The 20,182-nt window shown below is 44.1% G+C and overlaps 1 protein-coding gene across 6 annotated transcripts in view; it reads left to right on the plus strand.

Moving 5' to 3' along the window:
• The window catches only part of QRICH1 (glutamine rich 1), a 44,393-nt gene that overhangs the window by 18,161 nt on the left and 6,050 nt on the right, over window positions 1-20,182 (plus strand). For all 6 annotated transcript variants that reach the window (XM_048858584.2, XM_048858580.2, XM_048858581.2 and 3 more), the window contains 7 exons: window positions 6,862-7,875; window positions 12,513-12,690; window positions 13,867-14,021; window positions 14,912-15,026; window positions 17,841-17,949; window positions 18,542-18,693; window positions 19,480-19,570. In XM_048858584.2, coding sequence (XP_048714541.1) covers window positions 6,862-7,875; window positions 12,513-12,690; window positions 13,867-14,021; window positions 14,912-15,026; window positions 17,841-17,949; window positions 18,542-18,693; window positions 19,480-19,570 — 1,814 coding nt within the window. The remainder of the gene's footprint in view (window positions 1-6,861; window positions 7,876-12,512; window positions 12,691-13,866; window positions 14,022-14,911; window positions 15,027-17,840; window positions 17,950-18,541; window positions 18,694-19,479; window positions 19,571-20,182) is intronic.

Here is a 20,182-nt window from a genome sequence, read left to right on the forward strand (position 1 = left end):
TCATTCCCAAAGCTTTGAAACCGTGATTTTGGTTAAAGAGTATTATGTAAATGGCGGCTCCTTACTCAGCAGATCTGTTCCCTGCAAATATTTGGAATCCGATCTATTGACTTCAGTGGCAAAAATAACCAAAGCAGCTCTGGGAGAGGGATCTGGGTTTTTATCTCGTTTATGCATCAACAGAATGATTACATTCTAAATACAGGACCAAATTCTATCATTAGGCTCACCTGTGGAACTTGGAGGCAGTGATTTGGGATAGTCAAAATGGAAGACAATCTTTTGTGGTGGGATTTTCCTTGTTCACCAGCTTGACTTTCAGAACTCGGCATGAGATTGCAGGGCTGTCAGTTAAACTTTGAGAGGCTGACTTATAGACTCCCCACTTGCTATAGGACTTGTTCACCCAGAGCTTGCTTTATTTTGTGATAGGTAATAAAATATTTCCTTTAAAGCAGTTGTATATCATCCTGTATATTTCCTGCTATTCAAGCACTGCTTAGAATAGAGCTTTAGTCTAACTGTCTGCTTCCAAGATCTTTTTAGACTTACACACACACTAAAAAGAGCATCTTTCCATATGTCCTAGGTGCCCATGACGCAATTTAAAAATATTAATTATAGTATTTGACTCAGTGACTTAGGACTGTTTTTGAAGAACCATGTCTTATGTTGTTTTTATGTCCTGTTGTCTGAATGTTACTTTTACCCCCACACAGTGTGATAGGGAGCTTAGTGTGAAGGGATCTTGACAGTGGTGAAGATTCTCTGGAAGTCTGCAGAAACCACCATTTCTGCTTACTAGAACACTAGTCTTGCTATGTTGCTCTTGTCCTAGTGAAAGCCTGACTTGGCTTGTGGAGTCATTGGCCAGCTATTACATGCTAGAACTTATCTGTAGATAATTTTGGTCACTTTAGTTGGTCTCTTGATGCCAGTGGGCTTGGGATGCCCTGGCCTATAATGGCTCTATGCTGGGAACTCCTAGCATGGAAACTGCTGTTCCTATGCTACCTCCTGAGTACTAAAGCAGACAGTATTTCTCTGCAGGGCTTAGCCTGCAGGCTGACAGAGGTTTGAATGTATCTTTTTCTAAAGTCAGCCACAGAATTTGTTTGTCCTGTACAAAAAACACCACTTCATCCTTTTTTCCCCTAATATGTTGGCTTTTTCACAGCTCATAGCTGTTTCAAAGTTAAAGGCAGTGAGAGCCCAGCCTAGCAAGTTTGGATCTTGGGCAGGGAGGGGTACTCCTGGGGGAATTTGTCACTGTGCATGTGCAGAAATTGTCCCCCACAGATTTCTTTGCTTCCCCGCAGAAAAATTACTTTGATGGGGAAGCCACAAGAGCAGTCTTGCGACCCTCCCCAGCAGTATGTTTCTTGTGCCCATGGCAGCTGTCAGAGGTAAATCACTGTGGGGCAGGACTGGGGAAGACCCGGCTGGTGGCTCCTACCCTGCATTGGGTTCAGCTGCTAGTCCTTGCTGGGCTGGATGGGACTTCCTCTTCTCCTGCACAGCATCCAGGGCTGTGTCAGACCCACCCCCAAATTTCTTCCCTCGGCTGTAGGAAGCTCTGCAAACTCTTCCCCCAACCGCTTCCTGCACCTATTGTGCCTCAGCTGCAGGGGGGGGGGGGAAATCACTGTAAAGGGAGCTGCTCTCCATCTGCCCAGACCCTCCCGCCAAGCCGCCCCGTTCCCCCTGTACCTGGAGCACCCCAACGAGCCACCCAGATCCCCACCCTACCAAGGCCCAACCAGCTGCACTTGGATCCTCACCCCACTGAACCCCACTCCCCCAGCATCTGGATGCCCCCACTGAGCCCTCAATACTCAGACCCCCCTTCCGAGATCTCTCCGTGATCTCCCACCTCTGTGCAGCCAGTGGCCTGTGCTCCCAATGCCATGCTAGAGCCTCCATGTTTGTTTGACAAATAAAATTTGCAGAATTTTAAAATATTGTGCGCAGAATTTTTTAATTGGCACATAATTCCCTCAGGAGTAGAGAGTTTTGGGAATGCTTTGAAGTATGTGCCTTGCATTGCTCTCTAGCAACCCCTTCTAGATGACTTAAGGAATGGTGTTGGTTACACTAGCAGGGAGTGGGTTGCTACAATGTAGGGCTGTTGGAAGGAGAAAATATTGAAGATTTATTATGGGAGGGGGGGAATGGTGATGGGAAAGCAAAGTAGGAATAGCTTCAGTATCCCATTACTTAGTTCCTCACTCAGTATCTCAGTTCAGACTTTGTCACAAAAGTGACAGATGTTGGTGTTTTTCCTTTGGCTCTGGAGAAGTTGTGAAGAATTAGCAGCTCACTAAGTGTGATCCTTTACCTGTGTCATCCTACCTTCTTCCTGGATCTGCCTCTTGCATCTCTGGATATCTGGAATAATGGCTACACAAACATAGGAACGTGCTAGTATATTAGTAGTTAGGATTTAGCTCTTGGGGAGTAGCAGATTAGTGAGTGCAGGATCAAGGCCCGAGACAAAGCTAATGAAGCGCCTCCCTCCCCGCGCCCCTCCCCCAATTTCAGTAGGTATATAATCAGGCTCTAAAACAAGGGTTAAAATAGGAAAATGCAGGTGGCACTGCCCTGGCTGTTTCTAGGAATGGAGATGGCTTTTGCTTTGAAATAAACCAGTCTTGCCACATTTCTAGCTGCACTTTCCTACAGTTGGAGACTGCCTCTTGGTATGTAATAGGAAGCCTACTCCCCTCCAATGAAATAAGAAACAAAAGTAGTGCCTTCTCTTGGGGACTAGTAAGAGGTGCAGAGCATTGTGTACATTAAGGCAATGGAACAGACTTTATGATCTGAAAAAGCGAATATAAGGAAAGCAGTGGATACCCTGAGAACATGAAGCACAGAGCAAAATATCTTTTTAAATGCAAGGGACTTGTCAACCTGATCAGGCCCCGCTATGTGCATTGATATCTATCCAGCATTCTGGGAGTTTTTTCTAGTGTCGTGCTGCCCTCTGCATACACCACTTCATTGTGTGGCGGTCTCTGAGAAACTGGAAGATTCTTGTCCTATCAGGTTTTCATTCACATTCTTGTTTTGTGTGAAGGTGTGAAAATAACATTGCTTTTTTGTTTATTTTTTATTCTATCTCTGCATCATTGATATCTGGACCGCTCTAAAAGGAGGGCTTATGTATAGTTAGTGTATTTTAAGTAGCTGTGCAAAAATTAGTGCTGGGTGGTGGGGGTTTTTTGTCTAAGTATCTCTCACTTTGTGTTTTGAAAATCCCAGGCTAAAGAGCACCTGAATGACTTAGGAGCATAAGTCCCATTGAAAGTGCTTCTAAGACACTTAGATACTACCCAAATTTTTATCTCTGCCTCCTTTATATATGGATAATAAAGCTGAATATTGTACATGAGCTGAATATTGGTGAGTAAAGGAAAAGAAATCACAAGCTGTGAAACAATAGCTCATGTAAGACTTAATCTATTTCAGTTAACTGCCTGGTCAGATCATTCATTGACGTAGCTTTAACTTGTGGTGTTGGCAAGAGGCCAAATGATTCTTGTTACCTTGTAGGAAATTTTATATCAAATCCATATCTGCATTAGTGTGTTTCACACTGCTCTAGCCCTGCAGTAGGAACGCTTAAAGTTCGTTCTACTTCCTATGAGTAGAATCGGCTCTTCTCAACAGGGGGTGACTTGAAAAAATGGTTCTGTGAATGATGCCTCCTTGTCTACCTCCGTTTTCCATGGCATCTCTTAAGTTATTGCAAATGAATCCTTGAAACATTTTAATAAGACCTTTTGGAACTCTGAGCTTTTGGGGGAATGGGCTTTTTGGGTGAGGATCACTGTTTGGGTGCTACTGCAACACAACGCAAAAGTGAGAAACAAAGTCCCAAGTCCGTGCTAGATCCCCATTTTGCAAATGACAGTCCATGCCCCAAAGAGCTTACAGGATAATTTTGAATCTGGTAGGTGAGGCAAATAAGAGGGAAGGATAAGGAAAATAAGAGCATGCAGTTACATAGCTTAGCTCTCAGTTCCAGATGGCTCCAGATTATCAAAGCTTTAAAATAAATTCGCTACCCCTGACAAATGTGTTCCATGGCCATCATTGGTTCCCTGATTTCTTCTAAACATCATAGAAGTGGGATTTGGGGGAGGAGAGAGTGGTGGCCTTGTAGATTAACTCACATGAGGAGTTCCATGCAGCCCCTTATGCCGGGAAAGAATCATGTGGATGTTTGTGGAACAAGCAGAGAAATGGCCATTCAAGGCTAGTATAATTGGTAGAGCAATGGGGCGGGTGCAGCATGGTAACAGGAGCAGATGCGTACGGAGGGCCGAAGTTGTAAAGGGCCTTGAAGATGAGGACAGGTTTTAATTTGGCGCAGTGCGGAGCCAGTAGAGGATTGGAAGTCGGGATGACATACTTTCATAAAAGTGTAGGGTTGGAAGGGACCTCGAGGTTGTCTAGTCCATCTGCCTCAGCAAGATGGGGACCAAGTAAACCTAGACCATCCTGGACACACGTTTGTCTAACCTTTTTGTTAAAAATCTCCAACAAGAGAGATTCCACAACCTCCCTTGGTAACCTGTTTCTGTACTTAAATGTCCTTATAGTTAGAAAATTTTTCCTACTATCTAATGAGTATCCATCATGGCCAACGACAGGCCTGGAAGAGTATTTACAGCTGTTAAAATCAGAATAATTGAATCTTACATTCCTGTCAGTCGTGATACTGGCAAAAGAGGAGTTAGCATGTACTCTTTTGGGCTTCTTCCAGATACTATAATAAATGTAATGTCATCAGTGTGTCTGTGTGAAGTTGCTTCTCCTCAACAAGGGATAGGTGTCTTAGTGCATAGGTGAACCTTGCAGTGATACCTTGGGGTAGTTTTGGCTCCATAACTTTAGGAGAAAGAGGAGGGTAGGAATCTTTTTTCCTAAACTAAAAATCAAGATTGTTCTTCGGGTGTAAATCTTCCTTTGCATTATTTCAGGGGTCGGCAGCCTTTCAGAAGTGGTGTGCCGAGTCTTCATTTATTCACTCTAATTTAAGGTTTCACATGCCAGTCGTACATTTTAACGTTTTTAGAAGGTTTTCTATAAGTCTATAATATATAACTAAACTATTGTCATATGTAAAGTAAATAAGGTTTTAAAAATGTTTAAGAAGCTTCATTTAAATTTAAATTAAAATGCAGAGTCCCCTGGACTGGTGGCCAGGATCCGGGCAGTGTGAGTGCCACTGAAAATCAGCTCGCGTGCCGCAGGTTGCCTACCCCTACTTTGTTTCTAACCAAGACTATGCAATGTATTGTGTAAATGCCTGAGAACCTGAAAGTGAAATTGAGCATGTTCTTATTGTCTAAGCAGAGTTAAATGGAAATGACAAAAAGGTAACTAGACTCTCAAAATTCCTCCAGTTCTGAAAATCTGTGGCAAAGATTACTTAGTTAAGAAAACATCAAAAAGCCATTTTTACCCTATTAGCGTCCCTTTCATTTAAACCGCAATGTGTCCGAAGTCTGCAGTTCCTTCCAATGTGATACCCATTCATTAGTGCTACTCTTAGTCCCAAGGTTAGGTAAGTAGACCTCAGTTTTTATGTATAAACACTATACCATTCCTTTAAGAGAGTTATCCTAATTTACTTTAGTTAGTGCCCATTGTGTGTGTGAAGTGACATGATGGTTTTGGGGTACTGAGCGCGGCACAAAACCTATTGGACCTGTAGGTCCTCGTTCTTGAAGGACGAAGGACCTCGTTCTTGAAGCATCCTACAGATGGAGAGAGTTGTTAGTCAAATGTTTGTATTTTGTAGCAAGGTGAATATTAAAGAATGTTAACACAAGCATTATGATTAAGGCTATGTTTTAGTCATGGGTATTTTTAGTAAAAATCACGGACAGTAAACAAAAATTCACGGCCTGTGACTAAAACTTGGGGACCTGGGATTCCTGCTGGGGTGGCGCGTGGCCCAGGACCTCTGCTGGCTCTCTACCTGGCTCTGTGCCTCCCTTCTCTCCTCCTCTTCCTCCTCTCCCCACTCCCCCCGCACACAGCAGCAGTTGGGGCACAGGATGGGGTGGGGTGGGGCGGGGCGGGGAACTTCGGCCAGTGGGAGCTGCAAAGCCAGCGCTCTGGGTGGAGGCATCGCACAGAGCTGTCTGGCCATGCCTCTGCCTAGCAGCTGAGCAAGGGGGATGTCGCCACTTCCAGGGAGCCCCCAGGTAAACACCACCCAGCGCCCCCTCATCCTATCCTGTGCCCCTTCCCCCTCTCACACCCAAATTCTACTGCGGGGGCACAGTGGCCCAAGACTGCCCCAGCAGTGGCCAGTGCCCCTGGTGTAGGGGCTGCCTGCCGCTGTGGAGGTCACAGAAAATCACGGAATCCGTGACCTCTCTGATGTGTTTGCATCAGGCGTGACCTTATGTTGATTTGCTGTGAGGTAGGCTGGATTTCTGATGGTGCACATTCTATCAATGCTGACAGTTCTGAAGGGTATTCTTCAGCTTCCTGGGATGCCTGATGTCTGTTTTCCCAAACAACTCCAGTCTATAAGTGGTATGTGATACAGTTTGTGAACTTCTTCCATTGAAAAGTGCAATGAATTGTGCTGAGGAAATCCAGCATTCACTCTGCCTTCCCTTTGTCAGATACCTTTGAGATCTCCTTAGGCAAGATGCTTCTCTATCTTTTCCTATACTTCCTCTAGGATCTTGTTGACCAGGATTATATAATAAATTAATACAAAACTGAGCACATCAGAGAGCTCTGGAATATAGACCGTATTGTCTGTTCATGGTGTCACCATTGAACTAAAGTTCTTGTGTATGAGCACTAACTATTGAATCTTTGCTGTTACAGGTACAAGTCCAGGTCCAGCAGTCCCCGCAACAGGTCTCTGCCCAGCAGCTCTCTCCCCAGCTCACTGTCCACCAAGCCTCAGAGCAGCCAATACAGGTCCAAGTTCAGATCCAAGGCCAGGCACAGCAGCAGGCATCCCAGACAATACAGAGTCAGTCTCTTCAGAGCCCTAGCCCATCTCAGCTGCAAGCAGCTCAAATCCAGGTGCAGCATGTACAGACTGCCCAGCAGATCCAGGCCACTGAGATCCAGGAGGAGCACATACAGCACCAGCAGATCCAGGCCCAGCTTGTCTCTGGACAGGCCATTGCTGGTAGCCAGCAGATCCAGATCCAGACAGTTGGGGCACTGTCCCCTCCACCTTCTCAGCAAGGCTCACCACGGGAAGGCGAACGGCGGATCAGCACTGCTAGTGTCCTTCAGCCAGTGAAGAAGCGTAAAGTAGATATGCCTATTACCGTGTCATATGCTATTTCAGGGCAGCCAGTTGCCACAGTGTTGGCCATTCCTCAAGGCCAGCAGCAGAGTTATGTATCTTTAAGGCCGGACTTATTAACAGTGGACAGTGCTCACCTATACAGTGCCACTGGGACCATTACTAGCCCCACTGGAGAGACTTGGACCATCCCTGTTTACTCAGCTCAGCCACGTGGTGACCTTCAGCAGCAAAATATAACCCACATCGCCATCCCCCAGGAGGCCTACAATGCTGTCCACGTCAGTGGCTCGCCAACAACACTGGCTGCTGTGAAGCTGGAGGATGACAAGGATAAGATGGTGGGAGGTGCATCTGTAGTGAAAAACTCACAGGAGGAAGTGGTGCAAACTATCGCTAACTCACTCTTTCCAGCACAGTTCATGAATGGCAACATCCACATTCCAGTGGCAGTGCAGGCCGTGGCAGGGACATACCAGAATACAGCTCAGACGGTGCACATATGGGACCCGCAGCAGCAACAGCAGCCCACACCCCAAGAGCAGGGGCAGCAGCAGCAGCTCCAAGTGACTTGTTCTGTGAGTAAAACTGCTTCCGTTATGCCTGCCCTTGATTTTAATGACATGTTGATGGTGTGGGAAGAGAGATGCTGTCTGTCAGGTATCCTGTGCTTCATAGGATCCTTCTAAATATTACATGTGACACTGAGCATTTGACCAGTCCCCAGCTGTGCATTTGTGTCACGTCAGTCACTTTGGACAGGGGCATGATTATGGCAAGAATCAGAAGGTGAAACTGCTGTTGTGGCCTCTAGTGTAAATGAGGCAGTATACTTGTAGCAGGTATTCTTAATAGTTCAGTACTCTCCTGTGCTGAGTTAATGTTCTGAGCTGTTCTAGTTACTCTATTGGAATAGTTAGAGCCCCACCGCAGTGGAACTAATGTGATACACCAGACGCTAGCCACTTCACCAGTCACTTTGAATCACTCCGCTCAGAGTAGCGCAAGACACTTGACAGAGAGCTGAGGGTTTGATGGCTGGTCAGCTGATGAAACACATCTCACTGATGATCAGATGTACCAGTCTGTCTCTGCGCCATGCCCTGTTTCTAGTCAATGCCTGGTGTGCAGGAATACAGACGCCATATGAATGAGAACTGGAAACTAATTTAATTTAAACAGTGTCTTTTTTTAGAGTGCTTGGTGTACACAGTGGCCAAAAATATTGCTGTCTTTACAGGGAAATAGGGGAGCCTCAGAGCCGAACCTCTTGAAAAACATTTTTATGTTTTAGCTTTTTTAAATTTCATAAATCCTTTTGTATGTAAATGTCTGTTACTACACGCATACAGACAATGCCCGCTCTGAACATTGTGGTAGTCCACGAGAACAAGAAAGTGACTAGTATGTCACTAACTGAATTGCAAAACCCATGCCCAAAAATCCACCAGCATAAATGTTTTTAGAGAAGATTTTTAAAACTTAAGATGCTAGTAACAAAAGCAAGGAAGCAGCATTTAAAAAATAATTTAAACTTGACTGCAACCTTAATTCCATAATGCACGTGGTGGTGGGAATATCCCTTCCTTCTTGCTAGGTATCAGACTAATAGCCGTATGCCTCTGTGGTTTTCATAGGATGAAATCCAGGCTCTATTGAAGTAAATAGGAGTTTTTCCACTCACTGCAGTGAAGCTAGGATTTCACCCATAGGTTTTAAGGTCAGAAGGGATCATTTTAATTAATCTTTATCTGACATCCTGCATAACACAGGCCATAGAATTTCACCAAGTGATTCCTATAACTTCTGGTTGAGGTAGAGTATCTCTTTAAAAGGATATCCAGTCTTGATTTAAAAGAACCCACCACATCTCTCAGTAAGTTCTAGTGGTTAATTACCCTCATTAAAACCTGCCTTATTTCTGGTCTAAATTTGTTTAGCTTCAGCTTCTAGCCATTGGATGTTCTGCCTTCATCTGCTAGATTACAGAGCCTCTGATATCCAGTCTCCCCCAGCCTCCCATGTAGTTACTTTAGACCGTGATCAAGTCACCTCTTAACCTTCTGTTGGAGAAACTAATAGGTTGAGCTGCTTTAGCCTCTCCCTGTAAGGTAGATTTTTCCAGATCTCTAGTCAGTCTTGTAGCTCTCTTCTGAACTCTGTCCTATTTGTTGACATCTTTTGGAAGTGTGAACCCAAGAACTGGAAGCAGTGTTTCAGGAATGGTCTGACTAACCCCTCCTACAGGAGTAATAACACCTCCCTACTTCTACTTTGCATTCCTCTGCATAGCGGTATAGCACACCTAATAGCAATGTTGGCTGTTTACTACTAATTGTACCTTCTTGGTCTGCTGGGGAATAGTGTGTCCCCTCTAGTGCCAGGAATTTCTAGGCAAGTCAGAATTCAGTCTTCCATTTTAGAGGAAGGGTGATAAAGCTGCCAGGATGACTAAACCTCTGTCCTTTTGGGCCTGTCCTGAGGCCCACCTGTAGAGTTATCCGATTAGATTATTACTGGGAAGGAAAGGGTGGGTTCTTCTGAATGCCCTTTGCTGCTGTAGGAGTATCATGAGGAGTTTAACTTGCTACTGCTGTGGAATGAACTCCTCAGAACCCAGAGCTTTTCCCAGTACTTTGTACTCCCCATTCACCTGCTTCTGCATCATTGATATCCCCCCCCCCCCCCCCCCCGAACCATCTAGCTGCTGGCTGGCTGGGCTGGTATGTTGTTCACGAGTAAGGAAAAATAGAAGCATGTCAATCAGTTCACTGCACTGGAAATTGCTTTTTACCCCAGCCTGATTGCCAGCCCTCAGACTGAGAGTGATTGTGAGGTACTCGCAGGAAGATAGCCAGTGCTCTTCTTCTGCTAGACTAAGTGGCAGTGAAAACTTTATCATTTCATGGGGAGCAAGGAGACAGCATTCAAGAAGTCGGTCTGCAAATGTGGAGGCCGTGCCTCGCCCCTGAGCTCTCTTTCCCCAAGACCGTTGTTTGTTTGTCAAGTTAAGCTTCATCCCTGTCTGCCCTGATGGTAAAAGCAGAGCCCCTTCAATTAAAGGACTTGGTCTCAGATTCTGCCCTAGCTCCACTTTCTGTAATATAGGTGCTGTTGTGTAAACAGCAGGTGATGCAGGAGAGCTGACACAGGGATGCACTCAGTCTGTCTAAAAACTCATATCTGAGATTATTACAGGGTTTGTGCCTTTAGCAGACTTGCTTTTCATTGATGGGTAATGCTGTGGATTTCTCCCTTGTAAACCTTGCATTGTATTCACCATAGTTCTGTGGAGCTTCACAAGAACGAGACTTCCAAAGGAAAGCACGTCCGCAAACATACTTTGAGTGATTTTTTTTTTTATTTTTTCTTTTTGGTGATACCAAATCAAGGAATTTATTATCTTAATTGTAGCAACTCTTCCAGTGCATGTGGCTCCCCTTTTAACTTGCCTTTTCCCTTCTCTGATGGGAGTAGATGTGAAAAGGGGGCCCTGTATTGGCTAAGAATCCCTCACTTGTAAATTTTCAAGGTAAATGAGATGAGAATACAGCCCTTAATCAAATGAACAATTAAAGCTTTGTCTGAATCCTATTAGCTTTCAGTTCAAGTAAATACAAAAGCTCTGTATGAGGAGGAGGAAGTGTAGAAGGGGATTAAGTGTATCCCTTCCTGTACTGCTTGTAAACAAGGGTCAACTTGCATAGGTGGTGCTGGATGAACAGGTTGGAGTGACTGACTGCACATAGGGCACCATGTTGTGAAATAATGTCTGCTGCTTGTGGTGACAAAGCTTTGACTCTGGGGCCCTATTGTCAAGGGAAGACTCCTCTTGCCGTGTTTTTGTTAAACTTCCCAATAGATGCTGTGATGTTTTCCAGAATACATGCATAGATTAGCAGCTAGTTTTTCTGTAGGTTGGAAGCAGTATCCTGAATTGTTAGTGAAATTGCCTGGCATTTTAGTATCAGTGATTTGAGTGTCACTAAATATGAAAAAACCTATTCATAAGGTAACAATATGCAATTCTGAGACACTTGGCAATTGACAGATGAAATGGAGATTTTCACATTATCTGCCTTTTTAAAGAGGGACCATATTAAAGGTGGTAGATATCCCTATGTAGATTGCATGGTGTCTCTGTTCTCTAGCTGCTCCTTCATGTAAATAGGTGAAACTGACACAAGCATCCTATTCTTTCAGGATAAGGATGGAGTAGGCTGTCAACAGGACACCACAATGTACCTGTATGTTATAAGGTAGCTAGAGCCTGGCTTTTCTAGTGGTCTGTTGTGCACCTGGGATTATAACAGTGTTGCAACTGTTTTTGTGTGTTAATTGCTTCAGAATAAAGACAGGTTTCAGAGTAGCAGCCGTGTTAGTCTGTATCCGCAAAAAGAAGAGGACTACTGGCAACTGTAGAACATAGCTGGTAAAGTGGAGAGAAGATGCCCTTCTGATAGAATAGAACTGAAAAGTTTATTTTTTTTTTTTTAAAAAAAGTGTTGCCACCTTGCTACTGTCTCCCACTAGAGGGCAGCCTTTCTCTCTCAAAGCTCCAAATACCTGAGACCAATCCTCAGCATGCGCTGTTCTGCTGTTAACTCTACATCTAATACAATGGTTTTTGAAACACTGTTTATGCTAACTGTCCCCTGTCAACCAGGGAAAAAGTGATGAAGCTAAAAGGACCTGATAAATCAATAGATTCACCCATTCTATTCATGAATAGAGGAAAAAATTACTCTGAGAGGATCTGTGTCCTATAAAGTTCTTTACCTTTGGTGAAAATTATTTGCCTCTGTGTGCATGCGTAAGTAAAATATAAATGATCTTTATGATCTGGATGAATGGCTGGGAACACTTCTTCTGGAAAATTTTGCAATACTGGTTTAAACTACCCACATGGAATGGACTGGAGGCTTTTCAAAATACCTGCCTGAAGTGAAAATGAGCTGGTCTTGGGGATCAGAGAATATTTTGGGTTGTTCACGCATGATCACTGATATGACACTAAAGTCCTCCTTTTAGGTTTATATACCATGCCTGTCACTGAGATATGAGTGAGTTGCTAGTCATCATGGCAACATTCACTACTGGGAGTGAGGAGATGGTGCTCCAAGACAAGAAAAATGAGGCAAAGAAGAAATGTCCTGTTTTGGTTTCCTTGTTGCATCTCGAAGGAAACGTGACTAGAAGTGGTTTTCTTTCACAGGCTCAAACTGTTCAGGTAGCTGAAGTGGAGCCACAGCCACAGCCTCAGCCTTCACCTGAACTCTTGCTTCCGAACTCCCTGAAGCCAGAAGAAGGGCTCGACGTGTGGAAAAGCTGGGCACAGACCAAGAATGCAGAGCTGGAAAAGGAGTCTCAGAACAGGCTAGCCCCTATTGGCAGTAAGTGTCAGGGGAGGGGGTTATCTGGCATGGTATGTTTTACTCCAGGTTTTCACCACTAGAAGTTGGTTTCAAGTAGGGATCAGGTAGCAAATGAAACAAGACTACACTTGGTTCAGACTAGAGCTACCTATCTAGTTTTCCTAAGGTCCAAATCTCTCTCAACCCTTCCTTCTACCCTGATTTCAAGGATCATTTTCCTGTTCAGCAGAACCACTGCAATGTTCCATCTCTTTTTTGTTAGGAAAACTCTTCTGGTTTGAATGGTGATTGTAGTTTGGGATCTCAAGTTCAATTTGTCACAGTGTAATGGTTAGGCTTGGCAGAATTGAACTTCTGTATCTATAAAACTTTAAAGGATAATATTGATTATTGTAAAGTGTGTTTCCCTAATTTTTATTTAACTTTCACAGTTGTAAGAAATCCTGGGGGGCACAGCACAGTAATTATTTAATAACAGTAGTCATTGAGATTCAAAAAAATAACTTTTCAACCATTAAACACAAATTGTCAACATCACGTTAAAGCATACACAAATAATATCCTTAAATCAAACTCAAAGTATGAAATGCTGCTTACCTATAAATTTCAATGATTATCAATGGAAATATTTTTCATTAGTTTGTCTGTGTACAGTGAAATCGACATTTACCAAATAAAAATCTAATCCTTCCAAGCCTAAGAATGGTTTCTTTGGCAGCTGCATCATGAAACATTCCAAGAAGTATTTGTGTTCCATATTGAGCTACTAGCTCAGGAACGTAGTTTGGTGGCCGCAGATGGATGAGTTACAGGAACAAAATAGCCCCATACACCAGCTACTTAATGAATCAGCAAATGCTGTTATATTTTTTTTTCTGGCTTTCCCATTGCTGTAGGAAAAATGTTTCATTGTGGATAATATAGGAGATGATCTTCATGTAGAATGAGTGGTGCTGGTGTCAGTTTTCTCTAAATGTCTTTCTCTGCTTCCGAGTTGATTTATGAATGCTTAAGGTCTCCATTGCTCCCACTGTTGATCTTATGGTGGGGCATATGATGTGCTATGGGAGCTGTTCAGAAGTGGGGAGAGCATATTGGGAGGGAGGGGTGGACAGTAGTGAAATGGAAGATTATGCTTGAAAAATGGAGTCTGCTTTTTTTAAGCAAATTGATCATGACATTTTTGCTTTGCAGGACGCCAGCTGCTGAGATTCCAGGAAGATCTCATCTCCTCTGCTGTGGCTGAGTTGAATTATGGGCTATGCTTGATGACACGAGAAGCTCGCAATGGTGAAGGTGAACCATACGATCCAGATGTACTCTACTATATCTTCCTGTGTATTCAGAAGGTAGGATCTCTTATTTCTTTCTTCTTATTTTATGTAGGGTGCACGCAACAAAACTGCATATGCTGTGATCAGACAGTGTTTGTAGGTAGCTTTCTCTTTGTAAGACCTAGAATGATGGTGGCAGTTGCTATTAATTTCAAGCTCTCCAGCTTTGTTTTATATATGGAATAGTGAATGAATTTGGGAAACCTCTTCTGTGTTTGATGGAACATGCAACTTTAAGAGTGGACAGTTGGAGGGAGGATTTTTTAAAGGGATACCAGCATGCAATTAAAAACAAAATAGTTGCTATTAACGGAATGAAATAATGTGGTGAGAATTTAATGGGAAAGTTTTTTCAAGCAGAGGTAATGCTCTAGACCTAGTCTGTCCTGCTTAAAATCATTGTTTCAGCTTTGACTTGCCTGAACTGTGAATGGAGGCTTATTGCTTGGTATAGAGAAGAAAGAATCTGGGTTTGCAACAGTATTTTTCTTTTATTCAACAAAGTGAGAGGATATTTGTACCCTAAAGAAACAATCCCAGTGCATGCAGGGCAATAATTTAAATGAAAATTTCAAATAAACTCATCCTTTTGTAAATAGCTGAGGGCCAGCCACCTTTGCTTTTAAGACTCTTCCTCTTTTTTGTTATCCACTCATGCAGCCGTAATTGATTGATTTTTTTCTGGGGCACTGTCATCAGTACAGGGGTATTTGTACTCTTCAAGGTGCACTCTGTGGAACCTCCCCAGCAAACGACGACTACAATAACACAGGAAATACATAAGCCTGACTAGTGCCTGGGCCTTGAGCCTGGGAGGGGGCTCATTCCATCCCAAAGAGAGAGGTCCTCTGCCGGAGTTTGCTTGATGCCATTATATCAGACTGTGTTGTGAATGTCTTTTTCAGTATCTCTTTGAAAACGGACGAGTAGATGACATTTTCTCAGATCTCTATTATATACGGTTTACCGAGTGGTTACATGAAGTTCTCAAGGATGTACAGCCCCGGGTCACCCCTCTTGGTAAGCACCTTTTCTCTGCTTTAGGAAGGGGCCTCTCACATGCTGGGGTAGGGGTGGGATTCAAGAGAGCTTTAAGCTTGCTGGTGTCGTCGTGTTTCTGAAAGCTGTGATTAGAACAGAGATGGGCAAACTACGGCCCGGGGGCCACATCCGGCCTTCCAGATGTTTTTAATCTGGCCCTTGAGCTCCCACTGGGAAGTGGAGTCTGGGGCTTGCCCCACTCCACATGGCTCCCGGAAGCAGCAGCATGTCTCCACTCTGGCTCCTACGCGTAGGGGCAGCCAAGGGGCTTTGCATGCTGCCCCCACCCCAAGTGCCACCCCCAGAGCTCCCATTGGCCAGAAACCACAGCCAATGGGAGCTGCAGGGGCAGAGCCTGCGTGCAGGGCAGCATGCAGAGCCACCTGGCTGTGCCTCCGCATAGAAGCTGGAGTAGGGACATGCTGCTGTTTCTGGGAGCAGCTTGAGGTAAGCGCCGCCCAGAGCCTGCCCCTGACCCCCTCCCATGCCCCAACCCCCTTCCCCAGCCCTGACGCCCTCCAAACCCCTTGGTCCCAGCCCGGAGAACCCTCCTGCACCCCCAACTCCTCAGCCTTCCCCCCCACCCCGAACCCTAACCCCCAATTTTGGGAGCATTCATGGCCCACCATACAATTTCTATACACAGATATGGCCCTCAGTCCAAAAAGTTTGCCCACTCCTGGACTAGAAACTGATCTGAAGAAACACTTGAGCAGAGGAACATTCCTTAACTTTCACTGAGCGGGGAGGGAAGTTCTCCAAAGCCTGCAATAAGTACAAATATTTTTGAGGGTTTTGTGCACCAGACTCCCATCCTGACTTCTTTTTTAAGGGTTTAGTTAGGCTTGACTCTGTGTACCATTTAACTTTTTAAGGGGTTCTGAGAACTGGTTAATCTTTCGGATGTTGGGAGTGTGGGGTTGATGCCCCTTCTAAGGAATGCATGAGTTGTTGAGCAGAGATGGATTCATAAATGGCAGATGAAATTCGACGTTGATAAATACAAAATATTGCACATTGGAAAACAGAATCCCAACTATACATATAAAATGATGGGGTCTAAATTGTTACCACTCGAGAGAGAGCTTGGAGTCATTGTGGATAGTTCTCTGAAAAATCCACTCAGTGTGCAGCAGCAGTCAAAAGCAAACAGAATGTTAGGAATCATTTAAGAAAGGGAGAGACAAGACAGAAAATACCATATTGCTGATATATAAATTCTTGATACGCCTGTGTCTTGAATACTGCGTGCAGATGTGGTTGCCCCATCTCAAAAAATATATTGGAATTGGAAAATGTTCAGAAAAGGGTGACAGAAGTTATTAGAGGTAAGGAACAGCTTCCATATGAGGAGAGATTAATAAGATTCAGACTTTTCAGCTTGGAAAAGGAACAATTAAGGGGGGGATATGGTAGAGGTCTGTAAAATCATGACTGGTGTGGAGAAGGTAAATAAGGAAGTGTTATTTACTCCTTCTCATAACACAAGAACTAGGGGTCACCAAAGGAAATTAATAGGCGGCAGGTTTAAAACAAACACAAGAAAGTATTTCTTCACACAACACACAGTCAACCTGTGGAACTCCTTGCCAGAGGATGTTGTGAAGGCCAAGACTATAACAGGGTTCAAAAAAGAACTAGGTAAGTTCATGGAAGATAAGTCCATCAATGGCTATTAGTCAGGATGGGCAGGGATGGTGTCCCTAGCCTCTGTTTGTCAGAAGCTGGGAATGGGCAACGGGATGGATCACTTGATGATTACCTGTTCTGTTCATTCCCTCTGGGGCACCTGGCATTGGCCATTGTTGGAAGACAGGATACTGGACTAGATGGACCTTTGGTTTGACCTAGTCTGGCCATTATTATGTTCTTATACTACCTCCTAGTGGCTTACCTCTGGTGTTCATGAGGCAGGCGATCTGATCTGAATTGGCAATGCATTTTGCTTTGAGTGCCACTGATGAGAAACTAGAGCAGCTTCAAGTGATAAAACCAGAGATTTGCCCTAAGGCTTGGCTTGTTCTGAAGCTTAGTGGATTTTGGAATCTATTTGTGGGTGCTTTTAGGCAGAGCCTTGGAGATGTTGCAGCCAAAAACTTCTGAATATTATACCCTTCATTCAGAGTAGGGTCGGGGGGTGTGTGGGCTTCACTGTGTACATGGGAGTGTCAACTTGTTCATGCAAGGTCTGTTCCTTTATGCCGTTGCTGCAGTAGGGAAGATTACACCTATTCACATGAGAACTAAAGGATCACATTTTCAGGGAACAAATCTGTTTCTTCAGATTTTTATTCCTCTTGCTCTTAGTTTGGTCTGATCATCTGTCAATCCGTTTTACATTTGTGTTCAGATACTTCTGCTTAAATAGTGTGGTGGATTTCAGATCCTCTTTTTCCCTCTGCCTGTTTGATTTATTCTTTATTCTCTGTGCCATTGCATGAGCTCTGGGGTTCATACTGTTTGTGGTGGTGCTGTGTATCTAAGTGTTTGGAGTGAAGAATTACTCTTCTGTACAAGGGAAAATCAAAAGAGTGGACACCTCCAAATAGTGTGTTTTGACTCTGTACGTTGACTGAGGATGCACATAAGGCCAACAGCTCAATTTGTTCCATTCCATCAGCTTGCTCACTCTTGCTGATTAAAGGTTGATATAAAAATGAGCAACTCTGAAATGGGAGAATTAATCTGTTTTCCCTTCCCCAAGGAATCTCTTTTTATAGTATGTATCCCTGAAAGTGCCTCTTGTGTTCATATTGTAACTTGGTCGGTGATGCTGACTTCTGATTGTTGCAGGTTATGTCCTCCCCAGCCATGTAACAGAAGAGATGCTGTGGGAGTGCAAGCAACTGGGAGCTCACTCCCCTTCCACCTTGCTCACTACGCTGATGTTTTTTAACACAAAGTAAGTATTTGGGGCAGTTGATTTAAAAGCCAAGGAACTTCCAGCATCCTTGAGAGGACTGACAGGAAACTGTATTGGACTAAGATGTGGCCATTGCTTTTTAATGGTTAGGGACATGGGAGCAAAAAGAAAAGGAGTACTTGTGGCACCTTAGAGACTAACCAATTTGAGCATAAGCTTTCGTGAGCTACAGCTCACTTCATCCGATGAAGTGAGCTGTAGCTCACGAAAGCTTATGCTCAAATAAATTGGTTAGTCTCTAAGGTGCCACAAGTACTCCTTTTCTTTTTGTGAATACAGACTAACACAGCTGTTACTCTGAAACCGGACATGGGAGCAAATCCCAGAGCAGTCCCTTTATACAAGAAATTACATGCAGTGAAACAAGGAAGTGAACTAACAAAGAGAAACCTGGACTTGCATCTGCCTTTTCTTGTGTTCTACTGCTCAGAATACCACCTGACTTTCAAATGCTGGTTTGAACCCTGGCTGGCTCATAGACAGTAAAGATCGCCATTTCACTGTCAGATGAAAGGCTAAGTAAGGCTTTGTTTGCCCCATAAATGTCCTGTGTCCTCTTCTCGCTGCTCAGGTACTTCCTGTTGAAAACGGTAGACCAGCACATGAAGTTGGCCTTCTCCAAGGTTTTGAGGCAGACCAAGAAGAACCCTTCCAATCCCAAGGATAAGAGCACGAGTATCCGGTATCTGAAGGCACTTGGTATACACCAGACAGGCCAGAAAGGTAAAGTGTACATGAGAGGAGAAGCAAGCCTTCTTGAGAATGTCTGGGATTGACTGACCTGGTCTGTTTGTACTAGTTTTATGAAGAGCCTTGCAGGTGCCTTCAGGTGGGGTGCAAGAAATCAATGTTTTTGACAATAAGATCCTCCCCCAGTAGCTCAGTGATCAGAGGTAAAGCACATCTATGTGTTCTGTGAGCACATGATGTCTTCTGACCTAGGCTTGAGTGGCTGTGAGGCACACAGGCCTCCCAGCAGACGGGTTGGGGATTGGTTTCCAGTCCAACTCTCCCAGGCAGAGGCACTGTTGCGATGCAGGGGTCTCTGAGCAAAGAGAGTACTAAGAGTGGAGCCTTGTTCTCTTCTCTCCATGAAAGCCCTTGACTCCTGGGAACGTTCATGGAGTTTAGAGGTAGAATATGGCCTGTTGACCCAGGCTTCCACTGGCTCAGGTACTGGCATTTCATTTAACCAGACTTCCTGCCTTTCAAAGGTTATAGCTAGATGGTGGGTTAATGAGTGGGTCTTGCTGATAAAGCAGATAGCCAAAAGCAATACCTGGAGGTTTCTGGCTGCTAACAAGTGAGCTGTGCTTTGGGGCAGCGATCTGAATCCTTTTACCTTTCCTGCAGCTGGTAACTCATGAGATATTGTAGGATGACATAGGATTTGAAAACATTGAGGCTGCTTGACATTGCTTATTTTATTATCTACTATTGTTCTACTACAAACAGTTTCCTGTACTCAGTTTGACACACTGTGGTTTTCGGGGGGGGGTTGGTTTGCAGTTACAGATGACATGTATGCAGAGCAGACTGAGAATCCAGAGAACCCCCTGCGGTGCCCCATAAAGCTCTATGACTTCTACCTCTTCAAATGGTGAGATCTTCTGTCACATGGGGTTGCTTATCTTCCATAAATGTGGACCTAGACTGCATTTTATAGCTGCAGAAAGATAGCTAACTTTGTCTTCGGGACAGTATTTCTCTCTCCTTAATATCGGTACAGTTTGTGTGTATGTTAAATACATTAACTATATAAGGGACTCCTTCAATAGGGGGTGCGTGCCCATAATAGAGGGCAAACTTTGGTCCAAAGCTGCATTAAAAAAAAAAAATCACTAAAATCCTGTTCTGCTCAATATTTGAAGGGGCTAAATCATGAAGTGTGAATTGTCGTAAGTGTTGATCCCAGGGTTTACTTATGACATTAGACATCAGAGCAGTTGAGCTTGTGCAGTTGCCCCTTAGCCCCCAGGTGCACTGATGGCACATGTGATGGAAGTGCCCTCTGCTTTGGATGAGATATTGGCGAGGCCCAGGTGGCGGCAGCCGCAAAAATGGAAGTTTGTTCTGAATATTAGAGATGAGAGAGAGAGGTCTCTTAGTAGCTGCATTTGTATATGCTTCCCTCCTTCATGGACGGCACCATAACTAGCTTACTGGGGTGAAAATGGAGTTTGAGAAGAAAACTGACTCTTAAAAGGCTAAA

Source organism: Caretta caretta, chromosome 7 (assembly GCF_965140235.1).
Source record: "Caretta caretta isolate rCarCar2 chromosome 7, rCarCar1.hap1, whole genome shotgun sequence".
NCBI classification, from domain to species: domain Eukaryota; kingdom Metazoa; phylum Chordata; order Testudines; family Cheloniidae; genus Caretta; species Caretta caretta.